The sequence below is a fragment of the Apus apus genome, chromosome 1 (assembly GCF_020740795.1).
Source record: "Apus apus isolate bApuApu2 chromosome 1, bApuApu2.pri.cur, whole genome shotgun sequence".
In the NCBI taxonomy this organism is placed as follows: Eukaryota; Metazoa; Chordata; class Aves; order Apodiformes; family Apodidae; genus Apus; species Apus apus.
Genome location: NC_067282.1, coordinates 173,864,049 through 173,887,908, shown reverse-complemented (window position 1 = coordinate 173,887,908; position 23,860 = coordinate 173,864,049). Strand labels below are relative to the sequence as shown.

Genomic DNA, 23,860 nt, shown 5'->3' with positions numbered 1-23,860 from the left:
TCAGTAAGGGGAACAAGAAGAGAGGTGTGCGGGTGTGTTACTATTAACTTTAGTCCATGTTAAAAGTCTCTTCAGTAATAATGCAACATTATTTGTATTAGTCTGCTTAAAATACAGCAAAAGACTACTGGCACCTTTTTTCTTTAAAAAATAAAAAACCAGACAGCATTCACAAGGAAGCGTGTTCCATTATATTAAGGATACAGTACTCAAGTGAGCATAAAACACTGCTCAGAAAGACAGCACTTGGCATGGAATGTATATTTGAATATGCTTCTCCAGTTAACCTGCAGGTATACACACATTTACACACAGACGCAGAATTTTGTGAGAAGCTAAGGACCGAGCAGAGACAACGTTTATGTGCTTTATGGCTTTCTGAGATCACAGGTGTGTACTCAACATGTTTCTAGGTTGGAAAATGAAAACTCCAATTACATGAGCCTGGGTTTGTGTAAGCCTGTTAAAACCAACAGTCACACCTTCCCACTCATTCCCTCTGTTATGGAGCTAATGAGACTTCTCTGTCTATTTTTCCCTGCTGTGTACAGGGAGCATATGTAGTGGGTACCCCACAGCACAGACAAAACCACAATCTGGAGGGTGTCGAGGGTTAATTAAGCATCCATATAACATGGAACTTGTTTGTTGTTGGTTTTTTTCCTCTTCTTTTCTTTTTCTCCTGTCTTGCACAGCTGCATAGCATGATACCTTCGAGATTACCAGTACTGTCTTTTCCTTTCCATATCTTCATTATGTCTGTTGTTGAATGCCAGCATATGCATAGACAACCTAAGGTTCAGCAACTGAGCAAGCTACCCAATTGTGTGGTGTACAATGGCAATACAGAATTTTGAGGCATGTATTAAAAATTGTCAAGAAGGAAACATCTTGCAATTTATTGTAACATAAGTAGTAAACATCTGAATATGTTTTTACACAGGCAACAGTTAGGGCTTGCTAAAAGGATATTTTAAACATTGCTGAATAAAAAGGAACCTTTTACAAACCCACCAATCCAATATGTTTTCTTCAAAACAATATGAAGCGTGTGGCTATGAAAACAGAGTGATACAAAAAAAATTTCAAAAATCATTTACCACAGGGTAACTTTATAACTGAAGGAAAACAAAAAATTATGTACATAAATACATATATTTTTATATATAGCAAATTACAGTTTCCTGCACTGAACATTTATCAAATACATAAGTACTGAACAATACTGGATAGGGTGCTTTTCCACACCTTGTGGTCTCCTTAAATTCCTGTAAGAATGGAAGACAAGTTTCTATGGAGGATGCAACTTGTTCAGTGATGCAAGCTCACACAAGAATTAAAAAAGTAAAGAAAACAAACAACCCCCCCAGCAGAAATGCCTGATCTTTCCAGTACAAGCATCTTTAACACCAAAATGTGAATGCTCAACTGTTCTCCAAGCACATACCCCAGCACAGAGCCTGTAGCAGGGAGCTGGATTCTGTGTAACAGCTGTCATCTGCCGAGGGTGATGAATTTGGGCAACCAAACTGATGCTCAGCTTTGTCCACTGGCTTGTCAAAGCCATTGTCTTTCTGATAGACGGGTTGTTATGGAGCAGTTACCTTTTAGACCTCCTACAGAAACTGCACTTTTTTCCTGGAGCTGGGCAGCCACTCCCATGAACTTCAGATAGAAAAGAAGGCACTAGCCAGCCATTGCCTTTCCAGAGCTGTAGGAACTGTGGTTATTAGCATGATGAGAGAGGTTGAAAAAGGGGACACCAAGCTGTTTTTGAGGACTATATACACGGTTACTTTGGTTTTGAAAACAGAAAGCATCCACCACACATTTCATTTCACCTGGCCAGAAATGCTAAGCTCAGGTTCCTAATGCATAAATAACAAACCTTATTGAAAAGGATGATGTAGACTCCCTTGGGTTACTAGCAGTTACTACCTGTTACAGTCCTGTTTAGGTGTCCTTCAGAACACACAATACAAATATTTATGGTATAAAAAGCACTTGGTTGTCTCCACAGGTTAGTGATGTCTGGAACTTGGGGAGTTGTAAATCCAGTCCATTACAATAAGAGTCATACTCACAAACATGAAGATTATGCCAGCTATGAGAAAAATTAGAGCCTGCAATTGGAAAATGAAATTTTGTTAATAAGAGAAGTGACTGTGCAGACTGTACTTCACAGGCTGTCCTGCTGGAACCACATTTACCTAACAACCAGGGCCTGAGTTTGGGACATTCTGTGTCACTAAAGCCTGAGTCATGTCATATGGGGCTACATGAAAAAAAGTTCTGTGTGAATTTCAGCTGAAGAGAGCCAGGCTTTAGAAGACTAGATCTGAAAAAACACACACTTTGTTTCTATGAACAATAGTACAAAATACAACAATGCAATATTTATTTTTTTCTTTAAAAATAGACCAATTTTCAATGAAGGGTCATTTTCTCCAATATAAAAAAAAGCTTCAGACTTAACATTCTTCATCCTTATTAGATAAACAGGTAAACCCATCTCTCTTCTCTGAAAACATTTCTGTATATATTTCAGTGATTCAGATGCTTACAGATACCTTTTGCTTTAGTGGGGCTTTAGTTTACCATAACCTGTCCACACTTATCAATTCTGCCTCACAACGCAAAGTTGAATATTGTATGTGGTTTCAGAGCAGAGTGTGAAGTTCTAGATGTGCCTACCACACAGCAGCATGAAGAATGAGCAGCGACATGAACAAATATTCACAGACTCTCTATAAAAACAGCTCCTAAAGTCAACATCAGAAATAATTTAATAATAATAAACCTTTTCTGTTACCCTTGCAGTATGTATGGGTTGAAATTCCACTTCCATGTTTTTTTGTGAATATGTATATAGAGATACATATATATGTAAATGTGTATACATCATGTGCCTGCATGTATATTTCATCAATAACTTTTCTGATTAAATTTTCAAAGGACATCTCCTTGGTGATACTGTTACATGTGCAGATAGCTATTGATGTTCACGATGAAAGGTGTTATTGCAGCAGTCCAGCATGACGTATAAACACTTGCTGTGTATAATCAACAGACCTTCATATCTGTCTTCCTGCAGGTGTAGGGATCCATCTCAGTGTGGGACTCACTATTCCTTAATTATCTCTCCTGTACAAATTTGTTTATGAAATGGACCTCAGATCTTCCTGTTGATGTTATCTATGCAAGCACAGCAGTTTACTAGAGCTCACATTGGACTAAATAAATGCTTTTTTTTTTTTTTTTTTTCTGGGGATTTAAGACACACTTTAACCTAGACACTCACTGTTGTGTAGCAGTAACAGTAGGATACTAAAGGCATTGGCTTGTGAAGCCAATGGTCTCCATGCTAAGGGGAACCACACTATCTGACCTGTATTTTGAGTGAGACACTCAAAATACACACATTTATGAGCAACTGACAGATGTTGCAAGTCAAAGGTCAGAATATTTGTGACCAGCAGAAAGCATCCACCCTTCCTGCTTTCCTTTTTCAGTTACTGCCATCTCCCTTACCCCGATCTTCTGGGGAGACCTCATGGGCTCTTTTTCAACAAGCCGCAGGTAGAAGGCACCAGGGAGGATGAAGATCAGCATGGTAGCAGAAGAGGCACCTGGAGAAGAAAGCAGAGTTGAATACCATGCTGTCTGACACATAACCAACCTGGTGCACCTGCGAAAGACAGCATGTGGGGAGACAGCTGCTCTTCCAAGCCCAGCTGCACAGAGTGCTCTCTCTGTAGACAGCATTCATGCAGAGTTTTACATGTCCAAACATTTATTTGTGTGCTTTGAGCCCAAAGAGGCACTTGCTACCTAGAGGATTTGTTCAAATGGGTGTGACTGCCTGTGATACTGATGTCTGTGTGTGACCTAGTAAAGCAAGGACAAACAGGCACAGGGTGTGATGATCCTGGAAATCAGGTGTCAAAAAAGAGGGTGGAGGAATTGTGGCCTGGAGTTCCTGTTCCTCTACTCTTGGCAGAGCCCATCATGGTGGTCCAGGTATAATAGAAAGGGAAGAGCAAACACGCTGTCTGCACAGAGTAAAAAATACAAAAAATGCAGGAACCCCATGGAGGCATCATTCTGAAGAGCATTTCCATCCCTGACTCCTCAGGTAGCTGAGAGTATGGAGGCTCTTCATGGACCTCTTTGATCAGAGGCCAAAAGTGATCACAAGAAAGGGGTAAGAGAGAACTGTGAATGTTAAAAAAAGGTACCACTTTTCTCCTTTTTCTAACATCATAGTTTGGAAGTCAATACATTTTGTCCAGGCTATAGGTGATTGAAAACCAAAGGTGATTTCCCTCTCCTCCACATGCATTAGATGACATTTTTATCAAACTGGGAATTCCTTACTGGTCTTTATACTGGGATTATTGGATTCCTCATGCAAGGTAGCAATAAAGTTAGGTAGCATTTAGCTTTATCTGTCAGCTGTTTGGGAATTTTTATTTCTCTTTTAACTTTAATGTGTGTTTATATTACTCCACTGTAAAATTAAAACTGAGACTGTCATTCAGTCCATGAATGTAAATATGTTGTGCAAAGGATTAACAGAGTAAACAACAGAGTATTTATGAGACCTACCAATAAATCCGAAGATGTCTTTAATAGTTGGAACAAAAATTACCAGCAGGTTATTAAAAGCAAGAATTACTGCTGCAATCAGGAAATGTCTTATCCAGCTGAATGGCCTTTTGGGAAACAGCAAAGCACTGATAGATGAACGGATCTGTAAGATGAAAAACAGCAGGGAAAATAAAATAGCAATTAATTTATCTTGGCTTTTCACTTTTCTAAATGATCTATGCTAGTTACTTTTGCTGTGAGAAATTCTGACTGAAGAAATGTGTTTTCAGTCCTTGATTTGCTTGAGGTAATCTCACTCACATGTAGGTTTTTGAGAACTGGGTTCACAGTTTAATGCAGAAACTCAAATATTTGCAGTGTAGAAGAAAGTCAAGTAAATAGGGTGTAAAATCAGGGAGATGAAATCTGTTCAACTGGAAGATGCTAATATCAGCAAAAAAAATCCTTAAAGAAACCCCCACTATGAATATTAACCAGCAGAAAAAAAGTGTATGGGTGGAATATGAGTTGCTGCGTTCCCGAATCTGATCCCTCTGAAAATCCTACAGGAATTCTGTCATTTAGTTTTGTGAGAGAAATAGCAAGCTGTTATTTTATCTCCATAATATATATACACACACATATTTATCTCAAAATAAAACCATATTTTTTCAATGCTATTTGGAAATTATCATCCTAAAAGCTGTTGTGGAGGATTCCTTTTGCTTTGCTGACTTTCTCCCACAACACAGAGAGAGTTTTTCTCTTTTTCACCAGCAAAGATAAGTAGGGGAAAAGACAACTGCAAATCCCACTGGTGGTAGGAGATAGTGTTGCTCTGAAGTACCGTGATTAGCTTAGGAGATTTGAAATGTAGAAGTTGAACGAAAAATGTTTTTACACTGAAAAAAGCTCACAAAATACTTCTGTTTGTTTGTTTTGAAATATCAGCTGTTGGCTTACAAGCAAGTAATATTTGCTCTGGAGTTCTTGTAATAGAGCAGTTAGTGCTGTGGTATGTAATTGCTGAGCCTTTGTACACTATTCAGATCTAAAAATTATTATACAGAAAACTAAAAATGCAAAATGTTACATCTGACAGATAGAGGCTTTTGCAAGGCCCTTAGCTTGTTTTACCATGCAGAGTGATCAGTTAGTTAAGATTAATTTAAGCATTTAGTCACTGGTTTAAATGCAGTATTTAAGACAGAGCACTGGAGTGCTCTAAGATGGGTGGACTGATCGCTCTCGATGCTTTATACTGTAAATTTTATTATTTTTTTTTGGTAGACAACCTTGAATGGTGATCACTGCTCTTAAGTATTTGTCAACAAGCCTAGAAACAGCACCTACGCAGCTTGTGTTTGCATCCAGCAACAGGACCCCAGGGTTACTGCACTCATTGGATGGGAATGCTACTGTGTGACGCAGACCGCTGGGAGCCTGCCAGCAGCGTGGTGCTGGGCTTGTACGTGCCGTACACATGACACACCAGCCTCCCAAAACTTTGTGACCAGGATCAACTTTTTTCTTCACTCCTGCATGGCAGCTCAGGGAATGCACAAGGGACAGTTCTGTACACTCAGGAGCCTGGAGGTGTCCTCTTTAGGCAGGGATAGATCCCTGAGGAAGGTCAGTCACAGTCAGTCACAGATTCATAGAATGGTTTGGGTTGAAAGTGATCTTAAAGATAATCTAGGTCCAGCCCCACTGCTATGAGCTTCCTATGAGACCAGGTTGCTCAAAGCCCTGTCTAAACTGGCCTTGAACACTTTCAGGAGTGGGGCATCCACAACTTCCCTGGGCAACCCGTTCCAGTGTGTTACCACCCTCACAGTAAAGAATTGTTTCGTAATGTTTAATCTAAATCCATTCTTTTCTATATTAATGTCATTACCCCTTGTTGTATTGCTACATGCTTTTGTAAAAAGCCCCTCCCCAGCTTTGCTGTGGGATGCCTTCAAGTACCGTAAGGCTGATGTAAGGTCTCCATGGAGTCTTCTCAACCCCAACCCTCTCAGCCTGTCTACATAGGAGAGGTGTTCCGGCCCTCTGATCATCTTCATTTGCTATGTCTTTCTGTCCCTCTTACTGTGGCTATTGTGTTTTTCCATGTAAACAGCACCTAGAAGCTCCAAACTTTGCTCAAACATCCTACTATGTGGCTGAGTCTTCACTGTCTCTGTTTTCGACACTTAGCTTCCTTCCCTGACCATAGAGTCAAGCAGGTAAGATATGCACAGAGCCTCTGCCCTTCCACCTTGGCAGCCAGGTCTGGCAGTCCTGCACAGCTTGTGGCCCGAGCTGCACGTGTCTGCCTTGTGCTTGGATGCTGTAGTAGGTGCCTATGTCCAAATTAGGAAATCTCATAAGTGGTTTCAGTATATCCCTTCAGTACTTCCATTGCTGCTCTGATAAATATAGTACAGCAAGAACCAGAGAGAGACAGGGCAGTTGTTCTTGATTTATTTCTGATTTATTTATAAAGACTGATTTATTTCAGTCTTTCAAAGTTTGCAACCCTAACTACCTAAGGCCCTCGCTCTGGTCAAACTGCATATGAGAAATCAGAACCTCACAAATGAAAATTTAGGCTTACTTTTCTTCAATGATAAGTATGTCTGTGCTGAGTACATACACTCAGTGTATGTGAGCTCACCCCGACTTCAGCTTTTGCAGATGTGTTACTTACAGGGAAAAGGACAATGGGTACAGTCAGGGTTACAGCCACCAGGACAGCCAGGCGAACTGACAGCAAGAGTGCATCGAAGGTGTACACCCTGGTGTATGTATGAAGTAGCTCATCTTCAACTTCTCCTATGAAAAGCAAACAGAGAGGAGTTAAATCACTTGAGTAATATCTGCACATGCAAAACGATCTTTATACTGCAGCTAGATAAGATTAGCTTTGGCCCAGCTGCTGTCATCAGATAAAAGTTATGCGTTAGGCATGAAAGAGGAATTTTCACAGCACAACAGATACAGGTCCATCATTCAGAGACTGTGAGGGTGGTACAGCTCTGAGGTGATGCTTTGTGCTCCAGTATCTCAATTACTTTCTCAAAGTGAGTAAGTAGATGTGGAAACTCAGGTAAAAAAAATGTCTGATATGAAACAGGAAACAACGAACTGGGAACAGCTCCCTTTGACCCCCAACCAGGTGTCTCAGCTCTCAGGCAGAACTTCCTTGTCCCAGGAATAGAGAGCAGATTGTGCTGTGTCATTCACTTCTCTTTTGTAACTGAGGAACTAAGAAGGTAAAAAGAGGTGGCGTTTGCATAAAATTGTGTGCTAATACAGGGGCTACACTGTTTACCTACTGGTTAGCCTAGCTCATCCATATTTTTTTTTACACTAGAATGACTTGCACCTGTTTTTCAGCATAGGTGAAGCTGAATTTGTGGCGTCAAAGGCAGGGTGGGTAGCACTTAATCGTGTCATGTAAAACTGTTAAGCACTAGAGTATTTTTAGTACAGTCACTCTTGGCCTTTGCCAAGAGCTAAGTTTACAGCAGCTTGTTGTCTGATTCCACATAACCAAGAGATATATGCCTGGTCCCCCTAGTATGTGCCCCTGAGACTCTCACAGGTGAGGAACTTGTGACTGGATAAGCCTCACTGCTTATTCAGGAGGTAACATGCTGCATATTATTTGGATAATGCTTGCACCTGGATTCAGGCCCACACAAAATACCTGAATACTTGAATTTCACTGTGATAGAACTGTCCTGCCTGCTTTAAAATGAGTTAAAATTCTACAGAGAAAGGGCTTTGACCTACCGTAGAAGGTAAGGTATCCAAAGAGGGCAGCCAGAAGATACATGATAAGCATGCCAGTGATGGAGACATTTGAGACATTCTGCATCCGCTTTCGGGAGCGACTGAAGTAGGAGAGAAAGAGAGTAACAGTGCTATTCTTTCAAAGCCTCTATTTGTACAAGAAGTACTCTGAAGAGTCACAGCTCTACTGGCATCCCCTCACTGGCTAGTAAGTTCACAGCAACTATATTGGTCATACAGAGCTCTTTGCTTGAAGCTTCACAGCTCTGTGCAGAACAGCCCAGACTATACAAGTGTGTTGCAATTCCATTTCTACTGCTTACTTAGTGACAACATATAAATGTTCCATGTTACTTCGTATATCACTATTTAGAAACTATCAGTCTCAAATAGTGTATTTTAAATTAAAAATGCAGTGGCAATAATTACAGGGCTGGTAATAATAATAGACAAGAGCTTTCAGTCAGCTCTATGTGAACATACCTTTATATCTACACAGGGCTGTTCTGCAGATTCAATAACCTCCTGCCCGTCAAACCCTTTCTTTAGAAATCCTTTAGTTAAAAATTTGGTGTAAAAAAATCTTCAGCTTGTAGGACCTGCAAGCATGTTCCCAAGTAATCTGGGAATTTTTATTTCTTCTGAGGTTAAACCTGCTGAAATAGGGGGCAATGGACCTTGTTCTCCTTAAGATTTGCAGCACAACCTCCTGTAATGTAATTCTTGCTGTTGAACAAATGCATTTTCTTACTCCTTCCCAACTGTCAACTCCTTGCTGAGTTAAGAAAGTGTATTTGATTTTTTACATTTGATAGGAAAACCAGACTGGGTGAAGAGCCTGTGTAAGACACCCAAACCAATGGCATCCCAAGAAACTTTGAGTGAATAGTGGCTGATCCAGACACAGAACTCAGTAAGATACTATTAGAAACTAGAATTATCTATTTTAGTGCATCCAAGCTCCCCAGAGTATTTCACATATTCTGAAGGACTGTCCAGATTCCTTCTTTCCTAAGTAAATATTGATCAATATGGCTATCTGAACAGTGGCTCTCTGTAACCAATAACTATTAGATCAAAGCAAAGCCAGTATCTGCTCACTATGGAAAAAGATAAATCATTATTAGCAGGTGGGTGTCTGGACACCAGCAATCAAGGCAGAGCACAGAGAAAGTGATCTCTAGCTATGGTTAAGTGGAAGTACGGGACAAAATTTAAGAACCTTACTCTTTCAGTTCACTGTATATTGGTAGCACCTCAGGGTGGCATACGAATGCAAATGCCAGGATGGGTATTGCATAGGCAGTCTGTAAAATAAAGCTCCCATTAGTAAGAATGGTCACTGCAGTACCTCTGACTTTTGGCAGGCAGCAGTTTAGCTGTGGTACGAATGGCTAAAGACATATTCTACAGAATCTCCCTTACCCTTGAGTTGAACACAAAGTATTTTGGCTGACACCTGTCACTACCATCGCTGTGTGCTTCATATTCTACACCACTTTTGGGAGAGGTATCTTTTGGCTCCTCAAGGGCTGGCAAGTGCCCAGCTGTGTTGTCCATCATGAAATTCACACCAGAACCAAGAGACTCGTTTGGTAACATGACCAGGTGCATTGGCACAGTGTTGTTGGTAGTGGTCCAGTTTTCAGCTCCATGGTCCATGATGGGCAGAGGACAGGGTATTTGGGATTTCTTGAAGATTACCTACAAAAGAGTAGACTATGTAGTCAGAAGAGTACCACCGTTTGAGATTACACTCACATCCAGGGTATGCCAGCAGAAATGTTGAAACAGGCAGACAGAAGAGAGAGGGGAAAGAGAGAGAGCAAAAAACTTGCTTCTCCTGCAAGTATTTATTTGCACTTCGCCTGTTCTGTTGTCCTGCTTTATTTTTTTTTCTCAAGGGTTGTTCTTTTAGGCTGATTTTTTTTATTGTGGCTTCATTCAGCAACAGGTTTGTTGGTTTGATTCACTTGCAGGTTCTACTCCAACTTCCACATTAAATTGCCATGGTAAGAAATGTAACAGCATTGTACATTTTACGGGCTCTGTGTTTGCTTAGGGACAATACCCAAACAGTCACCTACCACACTGACGAAGAAAACCATACAGGTCAGCGAAAACCCACTGGTATAACCAAGATAACCTGTGCAGCAAGAAAAAAACAACACAAAACCCCGTTCAGCTACATATAAATTCATAGTCCTAATAGAAATAAGAGACAAGGTTAAATGGGACATTAAGCTTACCTAAACTCTTTAGAAGGGAGAGGGGAAGAATAATCCCAACTGTTACGAGTATGACAAGGTAGTTCCCATTTAGGTACCATTCTCTGAAGAGGAGGAATAAAAATTAACAATCATTATCTTTGAAATCAAAGTAAAAAAAATTCATCTGAGATTCAGGTTGGCAAAGGCACCTACCCAGAACTCTCCTCAAGTTTCATAAATGCTCTGATCACTTCAGGAAGTTCATATTTAATAATAAAGAGGTAGCTTGACATTGCTAAAAAAAACAAACAACAACTTCAGAGGAAACAATGTAGTTCCAACAGAAATAATTTGTTTCAAAAAACATTCATGCTGCATGAAAAACATTTTGTTTTGGGAAATCAGTTTTTGATAAGATAGAGAAATGAGCTTTGTTCAAATAATGATGTGACTAAATAGATGGAATATTCCCTTCATATTGTTATGAGCATGTCCTGAAAGACATCTAGCATTCAGTATGAGAATACAGAACAGTTGTTATTGAAGTGATAACACGCTCAAATCACTGTTCAAGTGAAATTTATACTCTTAACTTTCCCTTTTGCTGTTCTGTTGTAAATGTTGGTTTTCCAACAAACACTATCCACCTATGTTCTGTAGGAACTTGGGTTGTTACTGCCCTAAAATAATTTCATCTACCTTATCCCTTCTACTTTCAGCTTCTTTCTTCCAATATTTTACTCCATTGTACACAAAAAAATTACAAAATATGAAGATTCCTGATGGAAGGGTGGGCTTCTATACATCTCATTCAAATGTACTGCCAGATGCATGCTTTTTTCAGTTATTTTACATAGGCCACTGGTAGGTTTCTGGACCTCAACAAGAGGTTGAAAGCCTCTGGACTGGTGCTGTCATGTAGCCTGACAGAGGAGTGGAAGCACTTATGTTCTGCAGAAAAGCATCAGAATTTAGAAAAAGTTTTTCTAAAAAATTTACCCCTTACCTCCAATGTTCTGCATAGTAACTGAAATGAAAACACCACACTTCCCAGGCCAGCCAAATGCCTTTTCTCCCAGTTTTTCATATATTAGTGATCCTGAAAAAAGATACAACCCCCCCAAAAAAAAGAAGCATGGGTCATTGCATTGAACACACTTGATGAATTGCTTGACAAGGTAAAATGCATGCATGGAGTAGGGACTCTTAGTCAGTCACAGCCTTAATCTTCATACCTCCTTCTTTTGATATCTTCAGTAAGAGGTGGACTGAGTAGAGTGACAGTATTGCTACACAGACCAGCAGAACTCTGCAAGGCAAAGCAGAAATCAGAATCCCAAGCAGGACAATGCAGACACTCAGTTGATTTGAACAAACTCTTGCTCATTCTCATAAAGTTCAGTGCTTAAATAGTTTGCAGCAAATTTTTCTTTGGACTCACAGTGCTAACTGTAGAGATAAGTGTCAACTGTAGCTTACTTGTGAGAGCAATTGCACTGTATAACTCCAAAAGACCCTCAAGGCTAGTTTAAGTCCAGGTAAGTGCCAATTCTGTGTTGTTCCACAAAGACAGAATCTTGCATTTTAACAAGACTGTGCTAAAGTAAACAGATTTCTATGCAAGAGTCAAGTCTTTGGTCTCTTACCCGCTCACTGACCTCTTGCTTCAATCTCTCTCCTTACACACAGCTACCAAAAAACCCCTCAAAAGCATGATTTTGACAACTTCACTGCCAACTCCTGGCTATTCACTGCTTTTGACTTCTGCCATGTCATTGTGAAGATGTGGATTTCTTTCTAAAAGAGAAACTGACAACACTACAGACTTTATGTGAGCAAGGTCATCTCTCGTGCTGAGGCCTCATGCAACATGATAAGGGGGGGCATCCTGTCTGACATCGCAGTGTATCCTGCCATGATGCTTCTTGATCAGGGGCACCCATTCAGAGACATGAACTTCATGTTCTGACATGAGGTGTGGTAAGCCAAAGCCATTCTAGTTGCACTTGCTAAATCATGCCAGGCAGCAAAAGTAATGGTCCAGTGTATACTCCATACAATTGCAAACCTCCCCCATGGGAGAGGAGGACGTAACGGGAACTTCTGGAGAGCTTCTGAGTTTTAGGAGACCTCCTTTTGCCTTCATCCTGTAGAACGTCTTCCAGCATGAGAGCATTGAGCAACATGAGAACTGTAAATTAGAAAAATTCAGGCAATGCTGCCAGCATAGTCTAAATTAGAATTAATGTCCAGCAGGTTCCGTTTAGTAGATGGGGTCTTTCTGTCCTGCTAACACTAACGTCATCTGTGAAAACAGAGGAACCTCCAGCAAGTGGACACATGTGATAAGGGTAACAATATCCCCTCAGAGTTTTGTACTTTAAAATAAAACTTCTTCCTCTGCCAGAAGGGACAATGTTCTCATGCAGAAGGTATGGAAGTAGGACAGAAAATAAATAAGCTCTGGGTGGAGGCATCTTTTGGTTTTGCTGTTATCCTTAGGGTTACTTTAGTCTGACTCCATGTTTTAGTACTTCTAGTATTTCCAGCTAATGTCATTTGTTAGGCTATTTGTGTAAATGATCAGAACCTTAAAAGTAAAGATATTACAAAGGTAATGATTTGTTGTGTTGGTGTTTTGGTTGTGTTCCTACCTCTGCCCCCCAGTGATGCCTGATGTATCACTGTTTTCTTTCCAGTGATAATTTATGGCCATACTAGTTAGTACAAGCGCTCAGAGAAAGCTGAAGAAAAAAAATCCTTTATTTTTCAGACTCTAATGCAGTCAGTTTTAGAACCCTTTGAGTGCAGGTGCTGGAAAGTACTTCTCCAGGACAGCATTTGCATCTACAATTAATTTTCGGTTGAAAATTCTACTGTAAAGCCCAGCAGGTGTTTCTTAGCAACTGGAAGCTACAGGAAGCATTTCAAATGCTGTTGCTGTTGTAGTTACACAACCTCCAGAAGAAAGAAGCTGTAGAAAGATAGCCATGCAATCTCATTTAAAGGCTAGTTTGATTTCAGTGATGTCAAACAATGGCCTATTGTCATACAGTACTGTCAAGCTTTATTCCAGCCTCATGGGGAATTAAAATTAAGGCTTTAGTTAAAATTAAAATCAGTTATTAAAAAAGAAAACCAACTTATTTTTGTACAGTCTGTCTCATTTTGCAACGTTAGCTATAGAGTTAAAAACTTCATATGGCTACCTGTTACTGTCTATCAAAACTTATTTTGTACAGATACCGTATGTCAGCCACGTACCATCGCTATCGTCTGTGCACGTTGAGTACAAATAGACTTGGGGGAGCAACATTGACTATGAATATTTCTGTGAATGCCTTTGCATTCAAAGCATGCTGCTATTTCAGACTTATATCGAATATTCTTCCATATTCTTCCATTTCTACATAGTGATTAGATAGTTGGGATGATGTAAAGATATAATTTTTGGGTGATTTAATTCCCTTGTTGAATTCTCATACTGAACCAGCAAGATTGCTGGTTGTTGTTTTTTTAGGACCAGTATACTGTTCTTCCCCTCTGGTTTTTGACTGCACAGTATCAATTCACAGCCATATTCCTGACAAAAAATAGGGCTAGATAAAAAAAAAGGTTTGTCAGCAGTGAATGGTTCCTTGTGGTGCAGCTAAAATGTTTTCATTACAGATGATCTTACAAAATTTTTCAGCTAACAAAACAAGGTTAGCATACTTCTCTAACCACAAAAAACTTTATCTCCAGCTCACTGCTTATATTCTGTTTTTTTTTTTTCTATGTACTTACACAAAAAGGATAATTCCTGTGTTTGCCATGGCATAGGAGAGCCCTAAGATGCCACTGCCCATAATGGCGTTGCTGAGATTGAATGAGGACATCCCAAAGGAAGCTCTGCCCCGGTGCTGTTGGGAGCAAGAACAGAAAATGGAAATTTATTTGCATTTTACTGATCATAATAGTATAACAGGCGAATTATCCTCATTGCTGGCTTTCCCTGAATTGCTCCCTTGATCCTCAGAGGTGAAGCCTTGCTAGGTTCCGGAGCCCACAGGCACTAGCCACATAAGAAGCCTTTTTTACCCCCAAATCCAGCTGTGTAGGTAGGTGTTCACCTCTTCACAGAATCACAGAATTGCCAGAGTTGCAAGTAACCTCTAGAGATCCTCTAGTCCAACTCTCCCACTAAAGCAGAATTGCCTAGATCGCTTTACACAAGACTGTATCCAGGGGGGTCTTGAATGTCTCCAGAGAAGGGGAATCTACAATCTCCCTGGGCAGCTTGTTCCAGTGCTCTGTCACCTTCATAGTAAAGAAGTTTTTCCTCATATTTAAATAGAACTTCCTATGTTCCAGGTTGTGCCCATTGCTCCTTGTTCCCCTGTCACTGGGAACTACTGAAGAGTCTGGTTCCATTCTCCTTGCACCCACCTGTTAGATACTTATAGGTATGAATAAGGTCTCCCCTCAGCCTTCTCTTCTCCAGGCTAAAGAGTGCCAGTTCTCTCAGCCTTTCCTCATAAGGGAAATGCTCCAATCCCTCAGTTACCTTTTTTTTGCCCTCCACTGAACTCTCTCTAGTCGTTGCCTGTCTCTCTTGAACTGGGGAGTCCAGAACTGGACACAGCTTTCCACATGTGGCCTCACCAAGGCAGAGTAAAGGGGAGAATGCCCTCTCTTGACCTACTGGCCACACTCTTCCTTATGCACCCCTGGATTCCATTGGCCTTCTTAGCAATAAGAGCACATTGCTGCCTTATGGATAATTTACTATCTACTAGGACTCCCAGATCTTTCTCCTCAGAACTGCTTTACAGCAGGTCCACCCCTAATTTATATTGGTGCATGGGATTCTTCCTCCCCAGGTGCAGGACCCTACACTTCCCTTGTTGAACCTCATTAGGTTCTTCTCTGCCCAGCTCTCCAGCCTGTCCAGGTCATGCTGGATGGCAGGACAGCTCTCTGGAGTGTCAGCCACCCTTCCCAGTTTGGTATCATCAGCAAACTTGCTGAGGATACACTCTGTCCCCTTGTCCAGGTCATTGATGATATTAAACAAGACAGGACCAAGTATTGACCTCTGGGGGACACCACTGGCTTCAGGCCTCCAACTCAACCCTGCTCCATTAATCACAACCCTCTGAGTTCTGTCACACAGCCAGCTCTCAATCCACCTCACTGTCCACTCATCTAGCCCACACTTCCTGAGTTTCCTAATGGGGATGTTACAGGGAACAGTGTCAAAAGCCTTGCTGAAGTCAGGGTAGATAACATCCATCTCTCTCCCTTCATCTATCCAGACAGTTAGAACATCATAGAAGGCAATCAAATTGGTCAAACATGATTTCCCTTTGGCAAATCCCTGATGACTTCTCCCAGTGACATTCTTTGTTTTCACTTGTTCGATGATGATGACCAGGATTTTTTCCAACATCTTACCTGGGATGGAGGTGAGACTAACCGGCCTGTAGTTCCCTGGGTCTACTTTCTTGCCCTTCTGGAAGACTGGAGTGACATTAGGTCTCCTCCAGTCCTCAGGCACCTCTCCTGTTCTCCATGACCTCTCAAAGATGACGGAGAGTGGCCTAGCAATAACACCTGCCAGTCCTCTCAGAACTTATGGATGCACCCCATCAGAGCCCATGGATTTATGGATGTCCAGTTTGGCTAAGTGGCCTCTAACCTGGTCCTTCTCTACCCAGGGAAAGTCTTCCTCTCTCTAGACCTTATCTCTTACCTCCAGGGTCCGGGATTCAAGAGGGTCAGCTTTAGAAGTAAAGACTGAAACAGAGAAGGCATTCAGTAACTTCACTTTCACTTTGTGTTCTGCCACTGAGGCACCTGCCTCATTCATCAGCAGGCCTACATTTCCCTTAGACCTCCAGGTGCTTTTTTTAATGTACTGGAAGAGACCCTTCTCGTTGTCCTTGATATCCCTTGCCAGATTTAATTCCAGGTGGGCCTTAGCATTCCTTGTTTCATCCTTGTATCTTCTGTGTTCCCATATTCTTCCCAGTTCCCAAGTGGCAAGTCCTGTTTTCCACATTCTGTAAATTTCCTTCTTCCATTCAATTTTTTTCCAGAAGATCCTTACTCATCCACACAGGTCTCCTACTTTCTCTGTTTGATTTCTTCCTCATAAGGATGAACTGGTCTTGAGCTTGAAGCAAGTAGTATTTGAAAGCTGCCCGGCTCTCATGGACATCCATACCTTCCAGGGCCCTAATCCATGGTATTCCACAGAGTAGACCTTTGAAGAGGCTAAACTTTGCTTTCCTGAAGTCCAGTGCTGTACTCCTTTCTCTACTTCTTTCACACAAAATAGTAAACTCCACCATTTTGTGGCTGCTACAGTAACCCCGCTCTCCACTTGTCTTGGAGGGGAGGAGGGCTACATCCCTGATGGGCGACTTGAGGTGACATAGACACAACTGGCTGGCAGGCCAGCCTCAGTAGGAATATGTGCTGTTATCTGATATCTTTCTCAATTATCAATTTAACAATTTCAGATGATTTTAAAACCAAATCCAACTGATTTGTGATTTTTTTCTCCAAGTATAACTTGCTTCTTTCTTTGGGGATATAAAAGTGTGTCTGGAGGGGAGAAGAAGGAAGTACATTGTGGCTCAGGATGGAGGCAGTGGAGTGGGAGAGGACGAAAAACTAGAACAGGGGGGATGGTGTGTGAGGGAGTCATATCTGTTACCAAGTGGAAAGTAAAGGCAGGGGAATATGGGTCTTAATTTTAGCTTGCAATCACAAACTATATATATATATATATATATATATTTTGTTTGGTTTATTTGGTCAGTCCTAATAAGACCTGCAACAGGACCAATAAAACAAAGCCTTTCTTGGCACCAAGTTCATGAAAACTTAGAATAAAGTTAAATTCTGGGCAAAGAGATACACACGTGCACACCTCAGGAACCAGTGCTGTGCTTCCACTTGCAGATGGAGTTGTCTAAAAGTCATGCTGAGCATGTAATGCTCAGCACTGTAAAGCTAAACATGAATGTCCCTTCTTAAAAGGGATGTGGATTCATTTACACGGATGCTGGAAACAAACAATACAAGCAGGCATGCACGCATGAAGGCCCAGGTCTACGTTGATATGGGAGTAAAAGAGTTTCTGTGAACCAAATCTTCTGTCAGAAATGTGAGTGCATACCCAGCCTTGCTGAACATCTCACATGAGATAACATGGGTGCTAATGAAGCCCAAGTATGATCTGAGGAATTTTTCTTATTACTTGTGAAGAAAAGACCCAGTCTTACTTGCAAGTCAATGGAAATTGCTTGCTGCACTATTAGAAATAGAATTAGAAAACTAACTATTAGAAAATGCGTTTACTCTTCCAAAGCTGAAATTAGGCTGATCAAGCTCCAGAGTAACTTTGTTTACTGAAACTTGTGAAAAAAGGTACAGGTCAGTAAGATCTGCTTTGTATTAACCTTAAAAATAAATAAAACTTACATATTCTTCTTTATATTCTTCCAATTTCTTTTTACCCAGATATCCATTTGTAAGGAACTTCTGACTTTCTGCATCATCACTAGCAAATGAACTGAACATGAAGAAAAAAAAGAAAGTATTAGATAAGACTTGTGACACACATGACATGCAAGCAGTGCTGTTTGTCATTAGTGGAAACTTTCCTTTGACATTGCAATGAATATTTCAAAATCCTTCAGAAAACCCTTTCTTTTCTCCTGGAAGATTCTCATGTCCAATGGCATGTTTAATAGATCTTTGCTTTGTCTTGGTGTTTAGTTTAAAATCCAGCAATCTTCAATTTTTTTCTGATTTGAGATGCTGGAAAGTAACAATTCCTTGCTGCCAGCAATGTGCTAAACATGAGCATGTACTTCACATCAGAGGAGCAAAGCTCCTTGCTGCTGCCCTGTTGGAGATATGTGCCAGGGGGTTCAGCAAGTTGAGAGCTGGAGGTTGATGGCTGCTTTTGAAGTGTCTTTCTCAGGCCACCCAGGTGCTGGTGCTATGGTGGGTCCTGCTGGAGCTGCCCAAGTGTGGCCTGTCCTTGCAGGAGCACTGAGTTGCTGCCCTGGAAAGCATTCCTCCCCTCCAGGGCTGAGGCACGGAGGCAGCATGCTCAGGCTGCAATGCCCTGAGAGCATATTAATTTACACATGTGACTGGAGTGGCTGCAAATTGCCAAGTGTGTGCTCAGGGCTGGGAGGCTGCAGAGGTCACTCCCGGTGGCGGTCAGCAAGGAGGACCTGGGCTGTCCTGGCTGTGCCGGGTACACCCATCCTCCACAGAGCAGGGAGTGTTGGTGCTGTGGGAAAACTCTAGCTAATCGGGCTGATTTCGACACATTACCTAGGAAATGTTTTGATGCTGTCAGTAAAGCTTGGTTTTTGGCTACCGCTTTCCAGCCTTAGCTGATCAGCCTTCCCATTTAAATGCTTACCTCCTAATTGCAGCCTTTTCTGAGTCAACCAGCTCGGCGTAGTTATCTTCGAGGCTTTCCCCACTGTTGCTCTGCTCGTCAAGTTCGATGTTGACTTTTTGCAGCTCCATGCGATCCATTAGGGAGGTCAGTGCTTTCCAGCACACACACTCGCTTCTTCAGGGTAAACAGCACCGTGCCGCCTGCTTGCGGGTCCGCTCTACCATGCGGGGCCTGCCAGAACACTCTGTTCTGCAAACAAAATGCAACAGAACTCATTAGAGTTTTCCTCAAATTAGATAAACCAGTGCAAATAGTTTGGTTTGTGTTCGTTCTTTGTAATAGCATTAAGAAGGGAAGCAGTTGCAGACTGGGAAAATTCTGGGGAAACAGAATGTCCTTTTATATGCCGGCACTTGGCCCTTTTGTCTCCCTTCAAATGGTAAAGAGTACAGGGGACAAGGGATGCACAGTAGATGTCCAGCATCTGCCAAAACTATAAAGCTAGCAAGAAATAATATTTCTTGACCTGCTACTTTTGAATTTTTAGGTCTCGGTGATGCAGAAGTGCTTGCTGTTAAAAATGGAGTACATCCAGGCTTTCCTAACACTGCTTCAAAACATACATACTCTTTAGGGAAAAGCTCAGTGTTTTGAATCATTTCTTTTAAGATTAATGTTGTTACAGATTTAAGTGTTTCTAAGATTACTCCCTTTTTCTGGATCTGACAGAGGTGCACATCTCTCTCAATAATCACTTGTTTGATAATTAGGAGGTGCAATTCTGGAATAGCATTTTCTGTTTTTAAATATATTTATGTTTAATTCTTACTTGTCACACAGCTAGTCTGTCTCACAATGAATTATTACATGGATATTACACTGGCTATCTTTATCCTTGTTAGAAAGATAATGTGGATAAATACTCAGCTCTCTATTTCTATGGCCCAAAGGAAACTGTACAAACAAAAGCTACAAAGAGGATTTAGCCTCTGAGATTTCAGCAGTTTCATGTTACAGTCTCATCTGCAGATACATATTTACATTAATTTATTCATTTGCTCCATCCCAGAATCAGAAGGGCACACCAGTGAAAGGAGCGAGCACAGACCAGGTAGAACGTTGCTGGCACACCCAGGGCCAGAACTGCAGACTCCTGGCACTCTACCTGCTACCTTGCAGTCCACACACAGGCCGAATCCATTACATTTTCATAAATATCATTTGCTAATTGCAGCCCAGCACTGCGTGATAACGACATCAGAAAAAAGCCCCACAACAAATAATTTCTGTGTCTGGCCTTTTGTAAGACTAAACCTGCAATTATTGAATAGCCTTTTTATTGGTTTTGCATTTATGGATGCATAGGTCCTCACTTGGCGACCCAGATCCTCACTATCCTCTGCTACTGATCACATGCTGTTCTTAAGAACATCTACAAATGTATTTGTAATGGCAAAATGTTAGAGTGCATGTGCTTAAAATGTAAATGTAAACTTTAAATACCAATCCTGGAGGCTAAAACTGACCCAGGCCAGAAATTAAAGTCAGCTTCCTTGCTTCTTGCTAAAAATATTCACCCAGACCAGACAAGTGAAAAGCAAAAGCGATATCACAGTGCATTAAGAGATTTCCTACCAGAGAACTTGGCTGTCTTTACTCCGTTCTGCTGCCATACAGGGAGCGTGTGTGTGAGGGGACAAATGACTCGGGCATCAGGGCAGAGCTGCCAGCACTCACATTCCAGGGGCTGCCCGCTGGGGATATGAATAACTCCGGGAGACAAAAAAATAGTTAAAAAACTCCAGCGGAGCCCTCCTAACTATGGTTTCATTCACAGAACCATCCTCCAATGCAGACACTGCCTTGTCTGAGGAACAGAGTCCTTCCAATTCTTAATACTTATTTTTAATCTGTGGTGTAAAAGTCAGGCAGACAAATCTGACTGCACTTATCCTTGTTCTGGTAAAGGATAAAGTCTCCTCTGTGTGCACTGCCTAATGCTTGTCAGAGAAACATCTTTTCCAGAAGAGGCAGTCCAAAATACACAAATCTTCAAAGAACTGGAAAAGAGAGGAAAAGTAAGCAAAAAATTTGCCAGGAGTTAAGTTACACAGAGATTAGGCTGAGGAGGAAAGTCTGTGTAGCATAGGAAACACAGTTTGGAAAGGGGAGCAAAAATTGACTGTAAATACCTACTATAGCATAGAGAATCATCTGGACATTGTCCTGTCAAACATTTACACAAGTAATCTGATTTATGGGTGACACCTCAAGAAGCTGTGGATTTACTGCATAAAAGCAGTGATTTGAGTTTAATTTTTAATATGTGAATTCCTAAATGTCCTTTGTTCAAGGTGCAAAGCCTGAGGTGGCAGAATTAAATCTGTTGAGAACCTGATTTCTTGCAGTTGTCACTTTCTAGGAAGGAGAAAAGTAGAGCTCAAGGGGTCTGCAAACCATTTGTTGAAAGCCAGTGGCATAAATGTGGGCAGGATGAGAACCATGAAACAGGCTCTGTATTAGATTTGAATCCTGCAATCTCTAATAACTGTAATTACAACCAATGGTGCCATCGAACTTCGGCAGAAATTTGCAGAGCTGGCCCTTAGTTTATGGAAATCCATTTCTTCATGTTCCTAATGCTGCAGGCACTGGAGGACTTGGGAGGATGCTGAGGTACGGATAGTGTGTGCTCCCGGTGAGTAATGTAGAAGGGGCAGAGTTGCCATCCCTTCACCCAAGGAGGAAAGGGGATACCCCTGTGCCTCTTGGGTCATGGCTTGACCTGGGAGATGTTATTTAGAAAAAAGAGAATGCACTAGCTGGCTCTTTTAAAAATAAAAGGCTGACTAAAGCTCCACACTGTATCATGCCCAAACCCACTGTCAGGGCTGATAGATGGGTGCTCAGTTGCACCCCTGCAGGGTGCCAGCTGGACCTCTGCTTCTGGGTGAAGGCCAGGCACTAGGACAATGATGGCATGACAGGACACAGCCACCATGTTCGGGCTGGCCCTGCCAGAAGCTCAGCACATTGTATCAGAGAAGAAACACCAAAGCTCATCTGCTTTATCTTGGACTTACAGGCGTCCTGCTTCAAAGTTCTGAATTTGGTGCCTAAACCCTGTCTCAAGCATTCAAACACATAATGACCTGCCTGGCTTCCTTTCCCTAAAGAGGAATTTAAGTTTGAAAGTAACAAAAAGCTGTCCATTTCTTTTCTTCCCCTTTAGTTAAAATAAATGAGTCTTCTCCTTTTACATACAACAAAAATCTCTTAGCTCTACAGCCTCCTTAAACTTGGCTTCAATACAGTGTTGGTTTTTCTGCCTCCTGTGGCATTTGGCTTAACAAAAAAGATTCTTCCTAGAGTATGACATTAAAATGGAAATGTTGTTTGCAAAAGAGATCGACCTATTATTAGAGAGAAATTACTTATTCCTATAAAACTAGTTTTCTTTTCAATGATAGGGTACTCTTCTGCAGCTTTTATTAAACAACTGTTTTCTGAAATGACTCAGAAAATGATTAAATTTTTGGCTTCTGATTTCACAACATTATTGATTTCTGTCCAGTCTGCAGTTTAGATATTAAGAGAATGGACAACTATTGAGCAAATAAAGCCAGGTCACAAATGTGACTAACGTTTTCATGGATTTCGGAGTATCCAGATTTGTAAGCTCTGCCATGGTATCTGCTGTATTCTTCATCTTCATGACAGCAAGTTTATAATATTATTGTCAGTGCAGCTATTTCAAAATGAAAAAAGCACTATCACTGTGAAATAAAAAATTAAAATGCAAAGCTCGCTGTCACAAATTAATTTATTTACAGGAATTTTAGCCAAGCAAATCTAGAGCCTTGAAAAAAAAAAATCCCAGAAGTTAACCAAGGACTGCAAAAGAAAGCAAGCATTCATTTCTTTATTCCCTCTTCAATTTTAAAGACCTTTTGGTTCTTCTCTGGCTGCTTAGGTTTTGATTTGTTGTACAAAAAAAGAGAGAAAAAAGAAAAGACTAAATTTAATTCCTGAAGAAATACCAAAGATACTTGCCAGCATAAATTACCATGTCAGTACATCTTAAGGAGCCCATCCTTCAAATTGCATTTATATTTACAGAATAATCAATTTTCTAATTATCAATATTTAAGGATGTGGCCAGTGTCTAAAATACATTGATCAAACAGTGTAAAGAAAAAAGCTTTTGGTTTACCTGTGAGTTGAACAGGTTTTCTTGCTCCCTTTCTAAGCAGGTTAAATCTTTTGGGAATTGCACCTGTAATGAAGTTTGCTCATGTGCAACCTAGAGCAGTTGGACAGTGATTTAAAGACAAATGGGAGTGTATCAGATGAACCAATCAACAGTTGCTACACCCCAACAACTCCCTTTGACAAACTTGCGTCAGCTCTTTTTAAAAAAATGGGGAAAAAAAAAGAGGAAAGGTAAATCAGTTTATTGGAGCACACTGAGGGCAAACATCTCAGTTACCAGAGCTATTTGCTCTCTGAGCTTAGTGCTATTACAAAATGCGTGTCCGCAAAATGCTTCACCCAGGCTTGATCATACTTTTATTTAATAGTTTTGATTTTTGACCGATATGTGTGCATTAGACTTGTGGTAGCACAGCCTGGAAAACAGGAGCTGGGAGAAATGGTGAAGGGCTCCCATGTTGCTCTCACCTCTGCAACTACAGAGCTATGTCTTGAAATTGGAGGGAGGGGTGTGTGGCAGGAACTGGTTGGAAGCATGTGCCTTCAAACAAACTGGTTGTGCCTTGGTTTCCCAGTTGAAATACTTACTGTAATTGCAATTGTGGAGGTGTCAAGAGACAAATGTTATTCAGTTAACAGCAATATAGACCTGTGG

The 23,860-nt window shown here is 41.0% G+C and overlaps 1 protein-coding gene across 2 annotated transcripts; it reads right to left on the bottom strand.

The window, feature by feature from the left end:
• Positions 1-865: 865 nt before the first annotated feature.
• On the bottom strand, positions 866-23,299 carry SLC38A4 (solute carrier family 38 member 4). Of its 2 annotated transcripts, XM_051608327.1 has the most exons (17): positions 23,207-23,278; positions 20,629-20,763; positions 19,012-19,242; positions 18,054-18,144; positions 14,367-14,482; positions 11,816-11,889; positions 11,587-11,679; positions 10,794-10,875; positions 10,620-10,702; positions 10,458-10,516; positions 9,796-10,074; positions 9,598-9,677; positions 8,371-8,471; positions 7,283-7,407; positions 4,609-4,753; positions 3,532-3,629; positions 866-2,123 (listed from the first exon to the last, which is right to left on the bottom strand). In XM_051608327.1, the coding sequence occupies exons 3-17, from the start codon at positions 19,128-19,130 to the stop codon at positions 2,022-2,024; spliced, it is 1,647 nt and encodes a 548-aa protein (XP_051464287.1). In that variant the 5' UTR covers positions 19,131-19,242; positions 20,629-20,763; positions 23,207-23,278; the 3' UTR covers positions 866-2,021. The 2 variants fall into 2 exon arrangements, with proteins under 2 accessions (XP_051464287.1, XP_051464286.1); XM_051608326.1 differs by lacking the exon at positions 20,629-20,763 and having other exon boundaries at positions 23,207-23,299.
• Positions 23,300-23,860: the final 561 nt, after the last annotated feature.